The sequence below is a fragment of the Phyllostomus discolor genome, chromosome 7, assembly GCF_004126475.2.
Source record: "Phyllostomus discolor isolate MPI-MPIP mPhyDis1 chromosome 7, mPhyDis1.pri.v3, whole genome shotgun sequence".
NCBI lineage: Eukaryota > Metazoa > Chordata > Mammalia > Chiroptera > Phyllostomidae > Phyllostomus > Phyllostomus discolor.
Window position 1 is genome coordinate 16,277,256 of NC_040909.2, and position 25,768 is coordinate 16,303,023.

Genomic DNA, 25,768 nt, shown 5'->3' on the forward strand with positions numbered 1-25,768 from the left:
CTTGAAGAATAATACTGAGTACATTGCCAACCTAATTCCAACATGGTCTTTCTAAATGGCAGAGCCCTTTTTGTCAGACTCCTACAGAGAACTGCAGTGTGTAGGACGGGTCAAGTGCAGCTTGCTTTAGGCCAAGAAGGGCCCCGCCTCCCTTGCCTCCTTCTTGACCCCGGGGGCAGCCCCTCCCTGCTCTGCGGTGCACTGTAGCCTGTAGCCCCTGGAACACAATTGGGACACCATGACCTTGGGGAAAAGGCAGCTTCCGATTTTAGGGAGTAGGTAAAGGAGTGTTGAAGGACCCTTTATTATATAAGGAAGAATTTATAATTTCCTTTTGTTAGTTTGTTTCCTTTTGTTAGTTTGTTTAAAATGTGCAAACCTAAACACTGTTGCTTAATATTAACAGTATTCATTGTAAAAAAAAAAAAGAAAGAAAGAAAACTCTTTACAAGTATTTATATAGATTTCAGTGAGGAACACCTGATGCTTCACGTTTTCTCGATATTTTTATGAGTAATACAGGAATAATAATTATTTTTAAATATCCTCATGGTATCTCTCTTTGATTTGGTTTTAAAAAGCATAAAGCAAGCTACATGAAATATGTGACTTTAAAAGCTCGGGCTGTGCCTCTGAGGTTGCAACACCAGGCCTTTTAGGATGCACTGGAGCTAAATAAAGAAGTGCAGTGAAACAATATGAAATGACATGAAAACTGCTATAAATAGGGGTTTAAAGAAAAGCCACAGGGAGAGGTGGGTGTAGGTCCTGTGCATGCAAACTAACTGTTAGATAGACAATGAGAATCTGTATTCAACCCACAAAGGTCAAAAAATACCATTTGAACTTCAGTTTACCCTGAAAGAAAATAACCAGTGCAAAAAACTATAAACAAGGCAAGAACGAAGGTGGGTGGGTGCAAGGAGGCGGTGGCAAGAGGTTGGGTTTGGGCTGGTGAGCACCTCACTGAGACATATACCTTGGCGGGCTGTGTGGAGCAAGCCCTCTCAGGCCGGGGCAGCATAAACCATGGGATCACTTCCTGTTTTACTCCCTGTGTTGTCAGGCCCCAGAATCTGCTATAAAAACCATAATTCTGCGACTCAGGAAGCTAAGCCTCCTGAGCCTAATATGCAGGTCCGGCACCTTGAAATTATTGCTGTGCCAACACCAGGACCACCTCCCACACCTGTGCCTGAGCCGCCAATGGGGTTTTGCGTGCATGTCCCAAAGAGCCTCCTGGGCTGCGAGAGGCTTGTTGACATGGAATGAGTCCAAAGACAGAATTCCAGCTGCTAATTGCCCATTGCCAAAAAAGTGGAAGGGAATAGGATTCTCTGGGAAAGTTACCCTGAGAAATCCTGTGAGAAGAGGAATCAGAATTTTCACCCTCTTTAGAATGCTTCTCTCACGGAGTGTGTGGCTGGGCTGTGAGTGTGGCATCTGTGAGGCTGAAAATGAAGGGATCTGATCCACCTACTGCAGTGGGCATCGTGCTGGGACCACTTCGAGGGCCTCCAGCATGTGTTGCTGCTAAAACGGCCAGATGCAGCATTTAGAAATGTTGGACCACTGTCCAGAGGACCTAGACAGAAACCTGGGATTGCCCCACATTCTCCTCTCAGACTGAGGGATACTCACTGAATATGTTAAGAATCTTTGAGGAATCATTTCACAATGTGTGTGCCTATGGAAACACCACACTGTACACTGTACATGTATACCATTTCTCTTGGTCAACCATTTCTTTTAGGTTAGTTGTTTTAGGTTAAAGCATTTGTCTGTCTGTCAACCATACCTCAGTGCAGGTGGGGAAGTAAAAATAAAACAACAACAAATCAGAGGGAAGCAACAAAACAGTCCTATTGTTGCTGAGGACCCCATGTACTTGGCTCACCCATCCGTTTAGCCAACCCTCTGGACCAACGCAAGGGTAATAACTCATGAGAAACACTGAAAAGATCCAAAACTGTCAGAACAAAGTGGAGGAGGTTTCCCTGAGCACGCGGGGATCCTGGTCAGTGTTTTCCAACAGGAGCATGGTGACATTTTTGGGCAACAGAAGTCTTCCCTGGGCAGGATGACTGTAAGCCTTGTGAAATGTTTGGTACCTTTGACCTTCAGACATAAATGCGAATAGCACCCTGACATCATTGCAACAACTCAAAATGCTTAGACTCCTTTCCACATGGCCCTGGAGAGCAGGGGGGGGTGCTACCCAGGGCTGAAAGTTTCCAATTACCTTGTCACATTAAGGAACAATATAGGGATTTCCCAACCTGGGCTAAAATTTGGGAGTTGGCCCACAACAGTTAGTGAAGAGCTATGAGCTCAGATGGCAGCTGTGACACAATTGAGCATTAAATTTTTGCTTTATAGAGTGTGTAAAACGTTTATTGTGTCCATTCTTCAGCTAAAGCTTTCGGTTCAGTTTGGTTTATTTTCATGACTGTTCATTTCAGCTGCCTTGAATATATGGCTGGCATTAGGTTTATTGGAATTGCTGTCATCGGCATTTCTGTGTTGTAAACACCAAATGTGAAGCTGCGTTCTTTAGTCTTGCCGGGGTTTGAAACTTTGTCTTTGTGGCTTTGCTCCTCTGCATCCAAAAGGGTAAAACAGTGCAGCTGTTTTAGGTTAAAGCACTTGTCTGTTTGTGCATGCCTGATTTTGAGATATCTTTTGGAGGAAAATAAGGCTAAAAATCTATATTTGAGAAAAGGTGTGTCCAGTCAAGGTACAGCCTATTTCTCCATGTTTTGCCAAGCTGAAATAATCTCTTAGCTGCATATGATTTCATGGGCAATAGACCACTGATTTTACATAAATGAAGCTTGGGAGACTTAGACCAATGCAGCTCACTTCTGCATTATAGGAGGACAGATGTCAGGGGAAGTGGGTAAAGGAGTAAGAGCAGAATTGGGCAGGTGAGGAATAACAGAAAATACAGGATCCAGCAGAAGTTAGGCTTACCTGAGTGTGGTTTGTAGGGTGTGTGAATGTCTTGCATGAGATAGGCAGCAATTTGAACATTTCACCTACAATGTCATGTGGTGTGCTTGAGTGTGATATTGTTATGTTACAGAATTACATGCTTATGATTTTGTAATAAAAGATTTTGTAATTAAAAGAGGCATTATTTGTGCCAGATCCTATATATTGAAAGAAGCAAATTGATTCTTGGAGCAATCAAAACAAAAAGGTTTATTGTTTCCTGAGCCATGGTTGAGTGTTTTGAACACTTTATCAAGTTTTATGATCAGCAGAAACGTTGGCTAGCATTTTCTTTGAAGGTCACTGGTTTGCTTTACTGTAAAACTGATATGAGCAATTTGAAAGGGGAGAGTCACAATCTCCATGCCCCTCCTCCCTTGAAATTGTTTTTCCTGTCTAAAACACCACTCACCTCCCACCCCACCATCAGTTCTTTCAAAGTCCTCGTTAAGAGACTGTCATTCTTCCTGTTTGTAAAGTTGCATCATGATAACAACAACTTAGGGTGCTTGGCAAATACATAGACCACCAAGCCTATCTCCTTGAGCTTCGAATTCAGTTGCTCTGGTTTGGGGCCTGAATCCTGGAGATTTATATCTTCCAGCATATTTGGGAAGCACCTAATCGTGCTCTTCAATGTTCCTTTGATTAAAATTTAAGTGGCTGGACAACACAAGGAGGCTGTCCAATTTTGGAACAAGCTCATGAATATGGGGACAAGTGACCTTTTCAGTATATGACCTTTTCACGTATCCAAAGAAGTAAATTTTAACTTATAAAATATTTCTGCATTCTGAAATGTACTTACAGGTACTTACAAAATACTTTACACAGCACCTAGAAATTTCATACAAGGAAAACATCCCTGCACACAATGTATTTCAATGGAAGGCTTCTTGCCTCACTCCAGCATCCTGCCCCCAACCAAACTGCCAGAATGATCGACAACTGTCTTTCTTTTTAAAGGAAAAAAGAAGTTTACTTTGTCAGTGTTGGAAAAAACTTGGAACTTAAATAGAAGATTAATAAAGAAGTGGCATTCACGAGGTACAAGATTGAATTTCTAAAGCTGCTAACTCACAACCTCTCAGAATTATTTAAATACAATTAAGATGCTTTAGGGAGAAACAATAAATTACGATTTATGTTTTCACAACACTTTGAAATGCTCATGTCTCAAGAGATAACAATGAAGTAGTGTAATAAAAGACCAGGTGTGAATATAAGTTGATTAAGAACAAATTCATTTTAAGGAATTAATACTCTGGTCAAGATGGAGGGGTAGGTACAAATACTTCGCCTCCTCAGGCCACCACAGAGGGAATTACAACTGTATCCCAAAACACATGACAACCAGAACTGTCAGAAAATCAAGCTGTGTGTAAGTCCAGTGACCAAGGATTTACAGAAGCCACATTCTTCCAGATGGGTGCCTTTTCTAAGACAGGGAGTCAAAGAAGCTCTACTTAATACACAGAAACAAACACAGGGAGGCTGCCAAATTGAAGATACCAAGAAATATGGCCCAAATGAAAGAACGGAATAAAACTCCAGAAAAAAAAACTAAACAAAAGGGAGTTAACCAACCTATCAGATGCAGAGTTCAAAACACTGGTGATCAGGATGCTCAAAAAACTCATTGAGTACAGCCACAAAAAGGGGAAGAAATGAAGGTCACACTAAGTGAAATAAAGAAAAATCTACAGGGAATCGGCAGTGTAGAGGATGAAGCCAAGAATCAAACCAATGATTTGGAACACAAGGAAGGAAAAAGCATTCTATCAGAACAGCAGAAAGAAAAAAGAATCTAAAAAAATGAGGATAGGCTTAGGAACCTCTGGGACAACTTTAAACCTTCCAACATCTGAATCATAGGGGTGGCAGAAGGAGAAGAAGAGCAAGAAATTCAAAACTTATTTGAAAAAATAATGAAAGAAAATTTCCCATGGTTTTGCCCTTCCCAGAATGCCACATAAACAGAATCATATGTTAAGGAGCCTTTAGCAAGAAGCAAGTCAGGCTTTTGAACTTGGCATAATGGAGATTCATTCATGTTGTATCAGTAGTTTATTCCTTTTTAAGAGGGAAGACCCCCCTGCCAAAAATACCCCAGAATTTATTTACTAAAAAATGTGTATTTATTCTTACATATTTAAACTTCAGTCACCTTCAAAGTACTCTCCATTTGATGCAATACGACCCTTGAGACATTTTTTTCCACTGCTCAAAACAGCTTTTGAACTCGCTGATGCAGATGGCTTTTAGTGCTTCTGCTGTTCTTTGTTTCACCTCTTCCACATCAGTCAAACGTTTCCCTTTGAGGACTTTTTTCATCTGGGAAACAACAAAAAAAAAGTCCGTTGTGGAGAGTTTGAGTGAATAGGGAGGGTGGGGCATGGGGCTCATGCTGGTTTTGGTCAAAAACTGCTGGCCACTCAGCATGGTGATGGCAGGTGTGCTCGTAAATCACCCATCATGAAATGGGCAAATGAGTCGAGTCTTCAAACAAATTCACTGAAGCTGAACACGGCCTCTCACAACACCACCAGCTGGAACACTGATACAAGTGGGTCCTAGAACACTCACCTACTGGGGGAAGCCTGTAGTACAAGGGGCCTGCCTGCAGAAGATAATTCCAGGGTTTTTTGGGTCCTCCCCTCATATTGGGTCCTCCCCTCGTATTGCTGAGTAGTATCCCATGGTAGAGATATGCCACCATTTATTTATCCATTCAATAGTTCAAAGGCTTTTCTGTAGTTTTCAATAAAGTAGCTGTAAACTTTTGTATTTCTTTTGTCATTAAGTTTGTCATCAAACTTTTGTATCTCTTTTTGTCTCATTTGATCATAGATGATCAAAAAACTTTAAAAAGTAAGAGAAGTAACATATTCAGTAATATCACTTGAATCGTGATTTTAAAGAAAATATTCTAAATTCTCCATCAGCAGATAATTGCTCCAGAAGCAATGCATGAAGTCGTGCCGTGTGACCCCTTTTGCAGAGAGCAGTGGCAGAATCCGCCTCTCCTGCGCTTGTCGAGTAGTTATCAACAGAAGGCCGCATTCTTTAGCGATTCCTATTCCGAAAGGAAAATGTGTAACTTATAGCAGACAAACTTGATCATTTCACCTCAGCCTAAATCAGGAAGGGCAAAAAAAAGCAGACCGATTTGGAAGGTACCCGGACCCGAGCTGAGAAGGCTACGGTTTCCCCGCTTTGCGTTGCCAAACGCTCTCCCACGCACGCACCCCAGCGCTGCTCTGCGGGTGCGGATATCTGCCCCCAAGGCAGCTGGAAACGCCTGCGTGAGCCGGCGTAGCCCATTTCGTTACTGTACGGGACTCCGAACTCAGAACAGTTTTCTGCAAAAGCACATTATGTCGGGCAGGCAAACGTCTGTGCTGCATGGAATATCACATTTGGGGCAAGAGACGAATTACCCAAGTGTATTTGGAAATACAAAGGAAAGGTTTCTGTGTTGTGGGGGAACAACTCTTTCTTTCGTATCAAGGAAGAGATTCCATTTACTACATTTTAAAGAGGTAAAGCTAACCGTTACCACAACAATCTTTTTATATAAGGCTAAAAAAATTACTCTCTTTGGGACTATAGTATTCTACACCATAAGCAATGTTTCCTTCCTCTAGCTGTTCCGTAAGCGACAGCCACCCTGGGCAGGACAGAGGTTACAAACTGGAGGATCTCTGTTTAGCTGAATTCAAAACCCACTCCGAGTCCACTTCTGAGCTGTGTGTGTAACGGAAAAGCCGCTTGTCACGTACAGTCAGAGGAAACCCAGAAAACTGGCTCAAAGATAAAAGTGTTTACGTATGGTTTAGGAAGTTCCTATATGTGGCATATTGTTGAGCTCTTTCAGAATCAGAAACTGGTGAAATACCCCTTTCCTCCAGAGAATATACTTTCTTCAAAAATTGGTGCTAAAAGGAAGACGTGCACAACTGTGTTTAGACTTTGGGATCCGTTTTGATTGTTCTGTTGACCTTCCGTTCCCTGGCTCATGAAAGGACCGTAGTGATGCTTTATTTACGGAGATACACATCAGAGAAAATGAATGAACAGATAAAGAAGTTGCATTCTGTCTCATATGTCGAATTTTCTCTATCTGCAGAACTGGGCACTCTCTCCAGGGTAGCTTTTCTCAGGGGCTAATTAGCCTTCAGCTTGTGTGGACTGTCTCCTTAGCTCACTGGGATAAAGAAGTCACCTCAGAACCCTTCTCAGAAGCAAGGAACCTGGGAAGCCCATCCAAGTCCTCCGAAGGCCTTAAGCATGCCAATTGTTCTCTTGGGCTGTAATTCTTCCATTCAAGCTCTGGTCCTTGAGGCTGTTTACACCCTGAATCCTGGCCCCCACTTGGATCCACATTATATGTCTATCTGGCCTCATAAAGTCTGAGATGTCCCTCAACCTGACAGAAAAAAAAATGAGTGACTTAATCGAGCCATGAGTAATGTAGCTTGTTACAGGTCTCAGAAACAGTTTTGGTGGGGTGCCAGGTGCGAAGTGTAAATATTTCATGCCAACTCTTTCATGAGCTAGATTTTAATATTCTACTCGGGAGAACCTTCCCCAAGCTAACATGGAGGATGGGGCTTAGTTGGAGCCCAGATGAGTTGGGAAGAAAGTATAAAGCAAATTACATTTTGTGATTGTTCGCGAATCGCGGTGTTGGAGGAAAGCCGCGGGTGACCCTGCTCACCCATCCGTGGCTCTGGTTTCATGCTCTGCTGGAGGAGGGTCAAGAAGACTTTGTTGTTTCTTGGCTCCATGCAGAATTTCTGAAAGAAGCCCAATGAACATAATTTTCTATGTACTTTTTCCTTTGAAAGGATACGTTTTACATAGCATAATGTTTTTCCACTTTGACCAGGGAGTCAGTAAGTTATATACAAAGTACAGTCTATCTTATTACCCATTTATGTACAGCCTGGAAGCCATGAATGGTCGTAACAGTTTAAGTGGTTTAAAAATAATCAAAAGCAGTTTAACATGTTATGACATATGAAAATCATATGATATTAGATTTCATTATCCCTGAATAAAATTTTATTAGAACACAGCCCTGCTCATTTTTTTATAGATTGTCTAAGGCTGCTTTTGTGCCACAATGGCAGACTTGAGTATTTGCAACAGAGACCGTATGACTTACAAAGCCTAGAATATTTATTCTTTGGTGCTTTCCAGAAAAATTAAGTTTGCCACCCCAGATCTAGAATAACTAACATTCCAGTATAGCAGCTCCATTAGCTCCCACTCTGTTGCTTTCTCAGTGTTTATTTTGGTTAACCATGTATTGCAATGAGTAGCTTTCATATGGCTATAAGCACTGTTTTAAAGAATATGGAAGAGGAAAAATATGCATGAATTTTAGTGTAGGCATATAGAAATTAACAACTCATTCACTCTTTCAACTGGCTTTTTCTATAGAAAAAATATTGTAAATAATTTTCTGCATTTGATACAATTTTCTGTTAGGTAAGATGACCTTAGAAAAATGTTGGTTACAATAAAACTCTCATAAGTTACTCTTCAGATTTTTTTTAATAATTCTTTTTTTTTAAAGATTTTATTTATTTATTTTTAGAGAGGGAAGGGAGGGAGATAGAAAGAGAGAGAGAAACAACAATGTGCAGTTGCTGGGGGTTATGGCCTGCAACCCAGGTATGTGCCCTGACTGGGAATCGAACCTGGGACACTTTGCTTCCCAGCCTGCACTCAATCCACTGAGCTACACCAGCCAGGGAGAATAATTCTTTTTTAAAGAATTATTCAAGCCCATTCAAGTCCTCTGAAGATTTATTTATTTATTTTTAGAGAGGGAAGGGAGGGAGATAGAAAGAGAGAGAGAAACAACAATGTGCAGTTGCTGGGGGCCATGGCCTGCAACCCAGGCATGTGCCCTGACTGGGAATCGAACCTGCGATACTTTGATTCACAGCCTGCGCTCAATCCACTGAGCTACACCAGCCAGGGATACTCTTCAGTTTTTATTCTGCCTGCCCACCCCATGATCTACCCACAAGATTTGCCAATTATTATTAGTTTAGCCCCCTATTCCTCAAAGAATCATTGCTTCCTTGGAGAAAATGGAAGGTAGATTAATTAAACTGAAATTGAGACAATAGCTCTCAACTCTGGGTTTTGAGGAACATGGTTCATGGTTTAGGGAAGAATTCAGCAAATCACAGATCTCTCTGGATTTTGTAGACGCTCTGAATGGCACTTCCGTCCAGAGTCATACAAGAAGCTTACGTAGTCTCTGTCCCTCATATTCTCGGCACAAAGATCACCTCCTTTAAATATGGCTTTGTGTTCTCAGCCACCCTGGATGCTGTGCTACCTCATACTTGCAGGTGGTGAATGTGACTATATCACCCTCATAGCAAAGGGTGGAAATGGTTGTATAAAGACTCTAAAGTCTCAGACATTTTGAACCATTTGGTCTCATAATCTCTGGACTAGACTCTGAAGAACCAATGTAGAGGCTTCACAATCAGGTCCATGGTTTCACTGAAATGCCGTCATAACCGAAGCAGTTCCAAGATTTAACAACTGGGAAAAGTCTAGGTCAACTACAGTTCAGCGGCATGGTAGGACACAAAACATCACTCAAAACGGGATGCAGACCATGCCAATAAGCAGAAAGAAGTGTGTGATACCACAAGATGATTCATGACTCACATGATGTACAACCGCAAGGAGCCGAGAGAGTTCCAAGAGAGCAGCACTCCTCAAGGGTGGTCTCCAGCCCCGGGCAGACCCTTGAACTTGGTGACACCAGTGCGCAGTAAGGAAAGTGTGGAAATCGAGAGTTACTGTTAGAAACATTTTTAACAACATAGTATATTTACTGTTGAATTTCAAAACAAAAGGACAAATTTGAACTTGTATTTTTTGTCTTTTTAATTTTATTTTTACTTAGTAATTTGATTACATTGAGTAACTTTTATTTTATTTCACAAAAGTATACATGAGATGCTGTAGAAAAAAGAAACTTCCAGGTTGAGAAGCACTTTATATATTGAAAAAACTGCATTGCTGTTAATATTAAGTAGGTAACACATTTCTCAAAGGAGATGTCATCTTATGGACATTGCAATTTTATTTCCATAAAGAGGCGATTATGGTACCTGGTCAGTTATTTGTTATCAAAGTACTATACTTGGCCAGAATGAGAGAGTTGTTTCATTTATTTTTTTTCCTTGGGTTTAAGCAACTTTTAAGTATCAACTGCTATTTCATCCTGCAGGGATGTGACAACAAGATTCTGTTTAAATGGCTAAATCATTGCTGGGACATTATTTAAAGGGGCAGAAACAGCAATCCTACAGAACACATGTCAATTAAGTTCCTGTGCAACCAGAGAGAAATGTCCGGACCTCCCTCCACTTAAGGTGCAGGGACCAGTGCACTGAGGCATGAGAAAAGAACCTGATTTACAATTTGAAGGAAAACCAGCAGTAAAATAATTGAGGGCCGGAAAGCAATCTCACTCCTGCCAAATTGCTTTCCTTCATGCATGCTCTATTTAGGGATGCTCTTTGGATATTTACATTCGGTTTGTGCATATTTTCATTCCCCTATGAGGATTCCATCCTGACGGATTAGGGCTGTTTCTCTGCTGTGATCAGCAGAAGAGAATATCCAGGGTACCCCACACTGGATTGTGCCCGGAGCTTTATAACTCCAGGCTGATACATTTTTAAGTGCAAAGGTGATAAACTGGCTGTTAATGAGAATAGTCTGGATCCCTAAATTGCAAAAACATGAGTTACGTTTAAATAAGCTTTAATTTGAGCTCACGGGGATCAGACATGTGAAGGCAGATTGCAAATTGTAAGGGGTTGGTAAGATCTTTGTTAACAACAAGCACTGCTACTACTACAATGCAATTTGTGGCAGAGATTTAATGATGATCAACCTTGGTGTTGCTTATGGCTTTCTTCCCCCATGAGGTGTTCATACACAAAGAAGGCCTCCCCCTCCTGCCCAGGAGTAATTCCTTCCAGAAATTAATTTTATATTCATAAAACATGTGAGGTGTTGTCAAACCCTCACTTAATTGGTTCTCCGAGTCACATAGATATTGAGTCATTTGTTTATAATTTTTGAACGTCAGTGATCAAATTTGGCCAGGAAGCTTTGTACTTATGCCATTGTTTTGTCCATGAAAGAACACTCTTACGCCTTACACAACAGCAATTTAAAGATCAGAAATATCTTTGTATTGAAATATTGAGGGGCCATCTTACTTTGACCTTCCTTGCTCACATCAGAAGATATTTTTGGTTTGCTTACAAGGAACGCAGTTGAACAGATTTATTTTGAAGATTGCCTCATGGAAGCCTCTGACATGTTGATGAGCTGGAATCAAAATTCTAATGCTCTCCAAAGATAAGGCATGAAAATATCATTTGGGGGAAGCATAGAGGTATTGAAAAGCAAACAGAAATAGACAATGCAAATTAGACCTGAGCCAAGAACATGCCTGTTTTAAATTTAAAATTGGCTGCAAGCCAGAGCCCATTTTACCCTAAGTAACTAGAAGAGGAAAGAGAAGAAAAAGGAGGGAATTTTTATTCCCAAAAAGCAATCTACAGAACTGAAATATGTAAATGCTAAAATGGATAGCCTGGAATTTTCCTGGCCAGATACTGGTCCCTGGTGAACCAGATCTTCCTAATATTGATCAGCACGGGCAGTCTTGTGTTTTTCTCCCGTATCTTCAGTTTACGTCAAGAGGCCTCATGTTCTTTAAATCCAAAAGAAACGTGCTTTCGTTATTAGCCTAAGTCACACCACAGTGCTACACTGCTCTCTGAGCAAAAACGAGGATTTTGAGAGCCGTGAATAACCAATGTTGGGTTAGAAGTGTAAATCACATGTGGTTGGGACATGTGTGTGAACGACATGCATATACACATACATGTGTGCATGCACACACACCCATTCCCATCCACACCAGAAACCCTCCTACCTAAGGAGGTAAGGATTGGTCAGCTCAAGCAAATAGTCCTAGAAAAGCATGTGGTACATACATCACTTAGACATTTTAACTTAAAACACCTCCAAATGCCTTTATTCCTCCACCTTCTGATGGAATGGTTTTCCTCTGCCCTCCCTGTCAAGTGAAGATTCCCAAATACTTTCCAAAAGCAAGTGAGGCTTTTCTTGAGTAGGGGTCTGATGATTACTGGTTCTCCACTGTTCTTGCAGAAAATGCACTTCAGAAATCACCTGTCATGTCCAACTCAGGTTTCTCTGCGTGGCATGAAGGCACGGACACCTGTGGAGCCATCTGTGCACAGAGCCATCTGGACTGTGAATATTTTGTTATAGAGCGTTTACAGTTCTCCTGCCACACCTGACTTGCGGCAGTGTTTAGCAGGCCCCCTTTATCTAGCCTTTCCGAAGGATTCAGCTTAGTTTTCATGGGAGGCACTCCCTTGTCGCAATAACCTTTCCTTTGCTTACATATAATTTCACTAGATTTCATAATCCTAATGACAAGTGACACTTGCATAAAACGCTTTGGAAGAAAACCCAGCGGATGCTTGGAGCATTCAAAGTCAAGTGTTTCTAACAGATTTGCCGTTACCTACCAAGCTCCCCACTTTCAGCATCCGCTGGACGCTTGTCACTAAGTTCTGCAAAAAGACTGGAGATGTGGTTTATTTAATCCTGGTTTTCTAATCTGAAAAGCTCGGAATAAAACTTGTGACACATTTCCAGATAGTTATAGAACATGATGGTTCACATTTTTCCCCCTAATTTGACCTCTGACTTCATTGTTCTCTACAATTATTTTCTGTTACGCTCATGTAACAGTGTCTCTTCCTGTTCCAGTAGACTAAAGAGCTCCAATATTTTGCTAGGATGGCAACGTGATTGTGCTCAATAGGTGTTTGCTTTTGCTGTTGTAGGCATAGTGCAGTCCATGTTGTGCAAGATTTATGTTCTAAGATTAGCACATGAGAAATGATGTGCTTAGTTAAAATTATCCTTGAACATCCCTTGAGAAGGCTGTGTGGCCAAGTCCAGCCCATCACATCTCCAGAGATCTAGAACCCTATTTTCCCATCAGCTTTGGAATAGATCAAGATGATACCGAGTGTCAAATAAAATAGTTTGGCATTTCTTCTGACAAAGCGTAGGTATGTTTAAAACTAGAGAGGTGTGTGGGATGGTCACACTTGGAGAGGGGCTCGGGGGAAGTGACATTTATGCCTGTCACCTAAGCAATTGTGAAGCACGTGGTGCCTGGTATTATTTATATAGCCTCCCTCCCTTCTGGATTAGCTAAGTCCCATCTTTCTGAGCACACAAAACAGAAACTCATGATGTTTCCTTTCCACATATTCAGGAGGACATGCTCAGAATCTTTTAGAGTTAAAGTAAAATGAAAATGGAAAATGCTTGCATTTCCAAGCCAGTAAGAGCTCACTCTTAATTTTTTTAAGTCGGTGTTTCAAAAATGAACTTCACTATATTACATGTTTATAAGCTCATTCTTGGGTGGTCATACTGCTGATTTGAAAATGGACTCATTTTTCCCTGTGGTTCTTAAAGTGGACTAATTTCTTCAAATATGAAAGTTTTAGAGAAATTTGTGCATATGGATTATCAGGGCGCATCCTTCTCATGTTGGCTGGAAATCTTTAAAATACGGGCTTCTAATCTTATTAGTAATGCTACACCTCATAAGAACAAACAAGCGTGTTTATATTTCACATATGTCCTATTAATAAACTAATAAACAGTCTACAAAATAGACCTGCACATAATACATTTATTAGTGTTTATCTTGGTAGTCTATCAATGCAAGGCTGTTATTTTGTGGTTTTTATCCCCATCTATGACTTTTTTTTTCTCCAGATGCCTGAATTGGAGTGGTTTGTTTTTTTTTTTTTTTTTAGTTCAGACAACATTTGACACCGTTGAGACTGTGAGCCCTGAGGACACCTGGTTTGTTTTTAACGAGGCAGCATTGCAGAATGGTTTAGGTTTCAGAGTGGGGGCTTACGTGAGACTGCCTGGTTTTAAATCTTGACTCCCCCATTTACTGAACACGGGACCTCAGGCTGTTTATGTAATCTATGGCACCTCCACGTCCTCATCTGTAAGTGTGAATATCAGTGGTAGTATCTCTTCGTGGGGTTATTGTGAAGAGTAAATGAATTCATATATTCAAAGCACTTGCAGCAGTCCTCACATGTCATAAGTTCTCAGTAGATTTTTATTAATGTCGACCTAGTCGTGTACATGAGAGCGGGATCCATAGTAGTGGAGGCCCAGGAAATGTCAAAGGGCTGGGTAAAATGAGTTCGATGCCTTGGTGTTCTGGTCTTTCACCTCTGCCCATCCTCTCCATCCATGCAGGTGGCCCCAGCCATTAAGGAGAGGATGATGAAGAAGGGGAGCCTGATGCTGGGCTACCAGCCCCACCGGGGGAAGGTGAACTTCTTCCGCCAGGTTGTGATCAGCCCTCAAGTGAGCCGGGAAGACATGGACTTTCTCCTGGATGAGATAGACCTGCTGGGTAGAGACATGTAGCTATGGCTTTTGGTCCCCCAGAGGCACGGGTTCTGTCCTAGAGAGGGTTACAGATCCAGTCTGGGGCACGCAGGGGGTTCCAGCCCTTCTGATGAGAAATAGGAAACACATCCCATCCAGGCCCAGCAAAACCAAAATGCTAAGTGAATAGTGTTAAGGATTCTAGCTGCCTGGGCATTGCAATTGCTATAAAAGAGGAAGTGAAAAATGCATTTCTCCAGGATTGTCCCTGGGACAAAGAATTGAAGAGATTAGGAAGTGCCAGGTAGTGCCTGGAATCCAAGCTTTCGTTGCTCTCTAAAGAAGGTATAAATTAGTTGTTTAAAGCAGCGTTTCTCAAAGGGAGGTCCCTGGACTAGCAAGCAGCATGAGTATCACCTGAGAACTTATTAGACATGCAGACCCTTAGCCCCGCCCCATACCTCCTGAATCAGAAACTCTGGCGGTAGGACCCAGTCTTCTTCCCGTGTTTTAAGGAACCCTCCAGACGCTCCTGAGGCAAGGTAAGATCTGAGAACTAGTGGTTTAGTGAAACTTGATAATGACTGAATAGCCCCTCTGATGTTTTGCCAGCAAAGGCATATCTAATATTTCAGTGGTCCCTGAGCCAGTCTTTGAAAACATATGTAGCTGTGGCATCGGTAGCAAAAATGTTTAGGTGCATCAGAAGTATATAGCCAAGCTGTTGTTCAAAAGAGAAACTACACAAGATGCTTACTTTATAAAGGTGTATCTTTCATGCCGGCTGAATGCTTATTCGCAAAAGTTGAAATTAACCATTATCTATTCTAAATGACTTAAGAGATAAGAATAAAAGACAAACACTTTGTGGCATGGTCCTTTAAATCAAAGCAGTAGTTCTAATTCACGTCTGAAGATCGCTGTGTCATTTGCTCGGCATAGATACATAGATAGTAGACGTACATGTCTCTAACTTATGTACCTCTTTGAGCTTGAGGAGCCCATGTCTTAGCTTGCTCCCTGCTTGTTGGAAATAATCAGGATGAAGTCCACCGTGATACAACATTCCCTTTCTTAAGCTTTGAGATATCGGTGTAGACTATTAAGTGATTCACATTGAACAGAGAATCTGGGAATCGGAGACCTTTCAAACACCTCCTCCATTTCCCCTGGGAGTAGGTGACAGTGGTTCTGTCTCTCGTCCTGCTCCTAGATGTCTAGGAGAAGCTTATTTGACTAGGAAACAAACACAATTCAGAGGTGTAGTTGCAGAGTTCAACCACGTGAAATTAATGAATCTAATTAGAACTCTGACTAAGAAGGCAAATGGTTGAAGTGTTCAAATATTAGACTTAGCACATTCAATATCCTTTTCATAATCCGTCATTGGCTTGTGCTGTTTAGATTTTGTGGAGTAAAAATCAGATAATGTACTCTTTGCTTTTATTCCATATTTTCATTGTGGGGTATGTGGTTTCTTAATATCTCCACTAGTCAAAGAATTACTTTAATTTCTGGTGATAGGTATTTGTGTACGTGTTTGGCATTTCTCATTGCCTTTTGTTTTAATATCTTTACAAAATGTTCCCGAAAGTAATGTTTGGATTAATTTGAGTTTCATGAAATAAAAAGCGACATTAGCACATACTTAATATTGTTTTCTTTCCTGTCATTTCCTCTTACTAAACTGTATCAATACAATTTAGAAGTGATTTGGGCTCAGTTTGCAAATGCCATTTAGAGAGTAGAAGGTTTTGAGTTAACACCTTGGATTCAATGGAAACAGCAGTTACAGCAAAAGTGTGGATTTGCCCGTTGTTTCATCTTTCTGCCTCTACTAGGCGAGCCAGGGAAACTCAATAGCCACAGCTCAGCTTCAGCTGTGCCTTTTTGGAGAGAGAGAAGTCCTTGATCAATCAAAACAGCTGCTACCAGGTAGTCTGAAAATTCCATTTTCTTAAAATATCAAGATATACTACACAATTAGGTATGGACTGGATGGATAAGAATACCTTTTTGATAAGAGGTTAATTATAATTCATCCACTCATTAAACACATGGATAGTTGTGCTCCTATGTTCCAGGCAGTTATCTTGGTGCTCAGGACATGCAGTAAATGAAGCAGAAAAAGTCCTGGCTCTCCTGGAGCTTTCAGTCCAGTTGGGGCAGATAATCAATAAGTAAATGTAATAAGTCAGGTGGTAGTAAGTGTTTTGAAGAAAAATTAAAGAGAGTAAAGAGATCTAGTATGAGAGAGTGGGTGAGCTATTGCAGAAAAGTGGGTTAGGCAGGTCTCTCCATAAGGTACCATTGGAATGGAGACTAAGAAAGTGAGGGAAGAATCGTGTGGGTGTCTGGGGGAAGGGTGCTCTGGTGGAGGGCGTGGTGAGCTAAAGACCTGAGGAGCTGTGATCGCGATACTTCAAGGACCAACGTGAGGTAAGCATGGCTCAGGCAGAGGGAACCGTGGGGTGAGTGGGAAACAGAGGAATATCTGGTGGGCCTTGTAGGTGGGGACATAGAGTTAGATGGTGACACTTTAGGGAATCTGAAGAAGGTACTGAGTGATTCAACTTATACTTTTTATTATTATTTTTACTGAGTTTATTGGGTGACATTAATTTTTTAAAAAGTACAGGTTTAAAAGATACAACTCAATAAACGTATAACTCATCATCTGCACATCACACCATGTGCCCAATGCCCCAACCAAAGTCTCTTAATGTCCCCATTTCCCTCCCTTTGCCCACCTCCACCCTACCCCACTTTCCCTGTGGCCATCACCACACTGTTGTCTGTGTCTGTGTGTTATGTATGTATGGTTTTTTGGTTAATCCCTTCACCTTCTTTCATCTAGCCCCTCAACCTCCCTCCCCTCTGAAAATGGTTCAGAAATGAATTTTGGTTGGCAAAGTTTGATTCCAATTTAACTGGTTTGGAATCCAGTTTGTCTGGTTCAAGTCTGTCCAGCTCAAGCTGAGCAGGACCAGTTTTGCCCCATCGAGAAATGGACTGATGCAACTGGAAAGGTCTCAATCCCATTAGTTCAATTAGGGTTGATTTTGAATGCAAAGAGACTAGATGAAATTTAACCTCTTCAGGACCAGTTTGATTCTTCTTCCTTTACATCGGTCTCAACTCATCTAATGTCATTTCAACTGGCATGACTACAGTCTGAAGCAATTTTATGTCTGTCTGCTCTGATCATATCCCATTTGAGCTTCCTTGGTCTTGTGGAAATTCATTTCAACCATTTAGAACTGGTTTGATTTGTTCTATACAGTTTAAGTCAAGGAAAATTGGATGAAACTTGCTTAATACAACTGAATACATAAAAAAGCCCTTTTTTCCAGAAGTTCCTGTCTGTGGGGAATTCAGTCAAATAGAAGCAATACAGTAAAGGGGACTCTTGACCAGCTCTTCAAAGAAAACTCATCAAACATCACAAAGGAAACCCCAGGTTAAATTAGAGTCACAAGGGAAGAAGCATGAGACCTCTCAGTCCTGTTTCTCACTTCCTCCCTAACTGCATGTGACTGAGCAAATGAGGCATTGGGTACCTATAGCCTTAAAACAAAGGACCGTGGGAGAAAAGAGGAGAATGTGAGCACAGTGACCAAAAGTAGAAAAAGACTCCAGATTTCCTGTTTATTTAGCCCAGTAGTCCTGCGGCTATAACAATGCTCATGGCCACTTTCCACAACTTTGAGGATCCTCTAATGCAGAAAACTGAGGATGAATGTAATAATAGATAACATTTACTGAGTCCATACTTCATGCCAAGTTCTTGACCAGCTGGTACATTTTCATGGTTTTATTGAGAACTTCATCAGGTGGGGGTTGTTACTATACTCATTTTATAACTGAGGAACCTGAGGTTCAGATAGTTTAGTAAGAAAATTCTCCCAAGATTGTCAAACTACTGAGGGGTGGATCCAAAAGTCAAATCTAAAGCTACCTCACCCTGGAGCCTAAGTGCTAAACTTCTTTACTTTTTCGTAACTATGTGGAGAGGACAGAGCCAACTTGGACTAATCCTGAAATCTGAATATGTCTGGCATCCCACAGTCACTTAGCAAAGAAAAGCATCAAGAACTAGCTTGGCCACAGAGGACAATAATTATATCATACTGTAACACCTCCCTTTTCAAACCAGAATGTAGGAATGTTCTTGTTGGCTTTTTGTCATTGACATTCAAGGGCAGCAGTATAAAGAGCCTTGGGCTTGACATATTCAGAAGTACTAAGAAATTTTAACAGGGACCACAGCGGAAGTAAGAATGTTTTCTGACTATCTAACCATTGCTTTCTTTCTCAGACCTTCCCAAGTTGCACAACCATATTTGCAAATGCTTACTTGACAACTCTACTTGGGTATCTCAAAGACACCTTAAACACAGCCTGTCCAGAACAAACTCATGATTTTCCACTGCAAACCCCACATCCCATTTCAAGCCTGTTCCTTTAGCCATGTTTCCACCTCAGTGAATGATGTCATTTTCTATCTAGTTTAACAAAGCACAGCTCATAATTTATGCTTGACACCTCTGTTACCTTCTCTCCCCTCTGCCCAATCTATTAGTAGGCCTGGTTGGATTTACCTCCAAAACCCATTTCCAGTCCATCCACTCATCCCACCTTCATCATCATGTCCAAATCCTAAGTTGCTATCACATCTCCTCTGGTCCATAGCAATAGCCTCCTTACTGTATCCATGCAGCGATGTGATTCTGGGCTTTGTCCTTTCTGCTCACCAAACGGCAACCACATTAAGACACAAAACTGATCCAATCTCTCACTTCCTCAAAAACTTTCAAGGATTTCTTTTTGTTCTCAGGATTGACAACTTCCAGCTTTGCAAAAGGCCATCAGAAAACCTATTGGTCAAGCAAGGCTAAGTTAATTAGCCCTGCTGGACATGGGAAGGCATTGCCCTGAAAGAATCTCTGTGCTGTCTCACAAGGGGAACTCGGAGCAGGACACTTGCAGGTTCAGGTCTGTGCTCAGGGGGCTTATGGTAGATCTTTGGAGGCAAACTGACTGGGACACAGTTCATCATGTAATAGTTGAGGATCAGTGGGCACAGGAAGGTGAGCATCTTGACACAGGCCCTGATTAGTAAGTTGTTGTGTGATAAGTGAGCCGTTTCTGCAGGTGAGTACTTTTTTATCCTGATAGGAGAGATGAGCCAAGTGTTTGTCTGGATAAATTGGTTGGCAGGAACTTGCTAACGCAAACAGTAAAGTTGTTCATTGATTTACAGTGTTAACTCTGAACGAGAATCTCCTGAAACAAACAGTTAAATCATGTTGATGTACGTGATCTCTGGCCTGATAGGTAAGCTATACAGAGGCAAGTGATTTCAGTTGTCAGGATAAAGATCAAATTCTGCAAGTGCTGCCAAGGCCCAGCCTCCTTACAACTCCCATAGAGTGTAGGATTACGTTCTGCTGTCTCCCTCCTGCTGAGGGTCAGAAAAATGAGTCTTATTTCAGATCTCCCCCCGCCTCTTTACCCCACACGTCAAAACCTTTGGATGTAGTACTCCCTCTTTCTAAATGGCTATTTCCCCCCTCACTGAACTAAATACCTGCTTACTGTTCATATTTCAGCCGGATTCTCAATTCCTCGGAGATGGGTTCTCTGCCTGCCCTGCACTTATCCAAAGGGGCCCTGCACTAATATAAGCTCTCTATCATTTTCTTAAAATATACATATTGCTCTTTGAGATGATATATCTCTGTGCATTTTAAAAATTAAGATATAACATCCATTGGAGACTTAGCACATAATCATCACTCAATAAATAATTGTGAAAATAAGGAGGGTTGGTAGGAAGATACATTAATTTGTTCTCGGAGATAACTTCTTTATTTAGGGAAACACTTGGATACATAAAGGTAAAACAACTAACCCGTGTCTTAGGGAAAACTCTACATAACCTTTAATTTTAAGACATATGCTACAAAATGTGGTATTAAATGTTCGGGTGAGTAAATGTGCCCCTGAAGAAAAAGAGGAGTGTTTCTCCTTAAAAATGAATTTAGATTTGACTTGTCACAAGAAAAAAAATCTTCTTTGGAGAAGTTTGATTTTGATCTCTAAATATTTGCTCACAAGAATGTAAGACTAGAGCCATAACCACCTTCAGCCATCATAAGTCGAAGGCTGGTTAACATTTCACTAACATTACCTAGTGCAGAGTCATATTCAAAATATTCTGCAATTCTGACTGATAGCTGATAACAATGTACAACACATTTAGCTCAGGCTATGACTCCTGTGGATGGTGAGTTCCAAACAATTTTTATTTGAAGGCTTTGAGGTTTCTTTGTGCAGGTCATATTCTACTGCAGACCAAGGGATGAGAAGCGTATTGAGCCCTAATGAAAACACGGCTGTTCTATCTGCAGGTGGAGCCCCTCTCTGCACCAGGCTGGGTCGGGAAGGGATGTGAAATAGGTGCTTGACTCCTATTGACCCCTTCCCTCGCTGCTCTTGGAACAGGACCCTATTGTCCATTTTAAGAACCTGTGCTGAATCTAAAACAGTGTCTTCCAATCATACCTAATTCATCATGTGAACTGAATTTTTAGTTGAGTGATGAGGTCGAGTGTTCAGGAACTCAAACATGTTTCTCCAAGGCCTCCGGGACTTACGTTTGTAGAGGGGAGTTTTCTCATCCTAGGACCAGCAGCCCTAGGATCAACAGTTTCATGACTGTTTTCCTGGAGCCTGTGGACAAGTTTTGGTATTTCTCACATCCTTAGGGGAGAGACCCGGATACATGACTTCCAGTGAGGTTTTAAATATGTGTTATAAAGACTTGTTGGTCTGCCACATAAGAGCACACATGCTCCTCCCAATCTGGTATGCAAACTGTAAGGCTCTGTTTGCAAACACTGTCTTCAGGCTGTGATGCCCATTATAGTTGTAGCCATGTAACAAAGTCTAGGCAAGAATTTCAGTGGCATCACTTCTCTTGATGGGTAAAGAACAGATCCTGGAGATTACACCTGATTGGATTATGTGGCAGCTGGGCCTGTTCCATTCCTTCTCTGGCTAACTAAGCCGCTGGAAAACCACTCACCTGCTTAAAACTGCATATTTATGCTGTAGCACGGTGTCACCTCCCTGCTTTGGTGTGTGTTGTAAGATCTTGGAAATGTGGACTCTGTAAATGTAGATTCAAGGTAAAGACTCTTCTCCTAGCTTGTGTGTGTGGGGGGGCGGGGTGATAGATGGAGGTTGGTTTATAGGTTGAAGGCTAGTGGTTATAGGACTGGAGCTGGCTTGATGAGGATGCTGGCCAGGCATTAGCAGTAGGTGTGAGTTCTCTAAAGCCAGGAAGGAAGTAGGAGATTTTAGCTCAAGTGCAATGGCCCAGCAGCACCGGAATGCTCTATACCTTGGGAGGGGCATGGATTGAATACTTGGAGAGGCCAAACCTAAACAGTAAACTCCAGATATTAAAGATGGAGACTTAAGTCAGTATTCAAAGCCTGGCAGTTAGAGCTGTGAAGATTTCACTTCTAAGTGAGATCAGGTTGCTATAAAGATAAGTGACCTGCATATTAGCTGATGCTTGCATTTCATCTTTTCCAGTCAGCAACATAACATGTGTGATGTATATGTGGATTGCACTATTCTAAAGGGCCAAATCAGGATGTACTGTTTTGAGTGAAGGTAGTTGCTGAAGTTTTTGATTCTGAGTAAATGGAAAAATGGTTGCTATTACCAGGGCAAATTGAAGGGGAGCTAGTTTGGCAGGCAGGTGGGTGAATCTGATTTTGGATAAGCAAGTAACTCCCAACAAGAGGGAAGGAATACAATTCAGAAAACTGAAATATGCTAACAATCATAAATTGCCATTGTGTACACAAACAAGAAAAACTGGGTTGCTCCTTTGCTAACTGCTGTCTTCAAAAAGGTGCCTGGTCATTAGAAGCGAATGATTGGCAGTCGCACTGCTGTTGCTGATCTGCAGTTCTCTGCTAGCTGAGTGTTGTTTAATAATCACCCAATGGCTGCCAGCCTTGGGCCTGGTCCAATCTACGTGGATTGTCTTTGGTTCTTATTTCCAAATGAGAAACGATCCAGTGAATGTTCATCAAAGAGTCTGCTGAATTAAGAACAAGAGCTGTGCGTTTGGGTGACTTTGGACCCCATTGAGAGCTTGAGGGAGTGCTGATAGCTCTCCTTAATTTGAAGAGTAATTGCCCCTGAAATCCTTCTCTGTCTTTTCCATCAAAGTAACCATTGCAGTCTGAATGAGAAGGAAAAAGCGCTCAGCAACAGTTACTCTGGATGACAAGAGCCAAGCACATTCTAGATCCAATAGGCAACCTAGGCATTTGGAGCCACCTAGTCTAACGGCCTCCTTGTTTGATTACTTTAGCATGTGATTAACACTACCTGCGAGTTAATATGAACAAATTAGATAGGCATCTACATAGATGGCTCTAAAAGCATACTCTTAAGTAAAACGAAAAGGGGGCAGTAGAGAAATACATACGGAGTTCCATTTATATAAATGGAAAAGAACATAACACAGAAGGTGACACTAGGTTGTAGCTACATGCATAGATGGGAAGGATCCACATTTAAGCCTTAAAGGGGGTGGACTCTGGGAAGGTCATAGGAACTAGGAACTAAGTATAGTTCCATAGATGGCAGTGATATTGTAATGGTTGGCTTCTTTTCCAATAAAAAGCTAATTTCTGAATTAAACATGACCATACACATTTATTAACTCTGAATACATGGTACAGGCCTAGGTATGTGCTGAATTTTTAATCTTTTTCCTAATAAAGTAATTTAGGATGAGAACAAAAATGTATGAAAAAAAAGCCAAGTAAACCACAGCAACAAAAAGCTATAATATTTCTTAAATCTGGAAATGAAAAGTGTGAACATTAACTAGAAGTAACATTATCTGGCAGAAATCTGGATAAGGGAGCAAACAGTCCAGAAGTGGTTTCCATTTCAGGGACAAATTGATTGTGTCCTTAAGGCAGTAACACAAGTCAATCCTAAGTGACGACAGTCCCTCGCCCTCCTGCCCACATTAAGTGATGTTGGTGCACCTGTTCAGCAAACAGAAAACAGACAGATGACCTTCCTCAAGCCCACACCATACACCTGAGTACATCTAGAGAGAACGTGTAACTAAGTCTTAAAAAATAATGCCGCAGAAAATCTTTAAGAAAATAGAATGGGGTATTTATTGGATCTTTGCAAAGACAGTTATTTTATGAATATGAACATAGTAAGAAAATGCATAAGGAAATAGAGTGATTTAATTCTGCTTTAAAATGTGGATGTATTAACTACACATTAACAAGAAGAAAAGGCAAATAAAAGCTGGGAAAGTGTTAGGGGCAAATGTTATTCATAAACTTATTTAGGTGTAATAGATAAGCATGTGAAGAACATGACATAATTCTCAGCAGTAAAACCACAATTTCGAAACAAATATAGGAAAAGAACATTTAACCTTTTTATGAACAAAGGAAATACAAGTAATAACAATAATGATGTATAATTATGGAATATTAAATTAACCAAGAGTGGTAATTTGCAGAGCTGGTGAATGTGCTGTGAAGTGCATGTTTGCAGTGATTGTTGGTGGGAATAAATATAGAAACAATCCTTCTGGGAAATAATTTGGCCAGCGATTCAAGAACCATGAAAATATCCATAACTTCTTGTTGTCTGTCTGAGAAAATGTACAAGTGCCAACTTACACAAAGATATTCATCGCGGCAACATTCATAATGCTGGAAAGTGGAAAATGGGAGACAATTTAACAGAGATCAATGCAAGGATGATAAGTTAACAAGCATAGATACATGTGTTAGACATAAAATATTTTTAAACAGGATAAAAATTTTACGTTTTCCAGGATTCTTTTCAACTCAATATTAGTTCACTTATAGTAGTCTATATAACTTGTCCACTTGATTAACTTCTGCCTGTAATTTATTTATTCCTGTATTATGGACAGTTAAAATTTTGAATGTTTACTGTTTGAGTTTAAATTCAGGGTTAGCACTTTAAGAAATCATATTTGATATCTGTAATGAAGATTTATAACCTGCGAGTGATTTAATTTCTTTACACAATACATGTATGTGAATGATACAGTTTCCTCACACAGGATCTGTATTGCCCACGTAACCCTTGTCTCATAAAACAAACCCACAGGTGGTGCCTGCATTACCAGCTTTTTCCTGTACGGTTTGTGCCAACTACAGAGACATACCTGGCGGGAATCATGACTCAGTGTAGTTCACAGAGAATATGGTTCTGTTCCCAAAGCAGAATATGTTCTCCTGCCTGGAAGAGCTGGAGAAAACATACTGCTTCCCTGGTTTGGAAGAGATTTTCAGCTGATTCCATTCAATCCCAAACAAGTTCAAGTGTGGAGGTTGAGCAACTGAAAGAATTTCAGCTAAATACCACCACCACTATTTTTCCAGGTGTCCAGTGCCCCACCTTCCACCTTGAAGGGCACCCAAGTACCCTGGGCAATTGAAAGAGGCTTACTACACAAGACCTCAGATAGTGGATTTCCTTAGTCTGTATTTCACTTCTACGTACTTTAGCATAGGCATTTAATATGCATGTATGTATATGGTAACAGTAATACGCTTTGTTAGGATGGATGGCTGCTCCAATCAGAAAATATTCCAGGGTTGATGAGTTCATATACAATCAAAAGTCACACTGTAGAGACTATTAATTCAAGTATTCACCTCTCTTTATTGATCAATAGGAGAGGTTTTATTACCATAATGGTTGAATAAATAGGTGTTTATTGGTGAAATTGCTGGTGTTCAAGATGTGTGAGTAGGCTCGAAATATTATGAACATTTTTCTCTCTCCACATGAACAGAAGAATCCAGTTGGCTCAGAAATCTGCTTCCTTCTGAATGGTATTTGACATCTGCTCCTAGAACAGTGTCTGGGTACTGATTTGAAAGATTCTGGTTGCTGAATTTCAACTGCAAAATTGCTATATCCTCCACCTCTAGAATATTGCTGACTTTGTCTCTAGTATGGTGACAGCACTTATGTAGAGATTTGGGATTTTTTTTTCAGGTGATAGAACAATTGGCATGATTTCTTTTGTGCCATCTGAAACTTGCTTTCATGAAAACCTGCTGGTGAGGTTGTTGGGGAGAACAGGAGCCTTAACCTGCTCCTGACCACTGGAGGCTGATAATTATGATGGCAG

The 25,768-nt window shown here is 40.9% G+C and overlaps 1 protein-coding gene across 2 annotated transcripts in view; it reads left to right on the top strand.

The window, feature by feature from the left end:
* Window positions 1-15,402, top strand: part of GADL1 (glutamate decarboxylase like 1) — a 161,589-nt gene extending 146,187 nt beyond the window's left edge. For both annotated transcript variants that reach the window (XM_028518652.2, XM_036030558.1), the window contains one exon: window positions 14,395-15,402. In XM_028518652.2, the coding sequence (XP_028374453.2) occupies window positions 14,395-14,568 (174 nt within the window). In that variant the 3' untranslated portion in view covers window positions 14,569-15,402. The remainder of the gene's footprint in view (window positions 1-14,394) is intronic.
* Window positions 15,403-25,768: the final 10,366 nt, after the last annotated feature.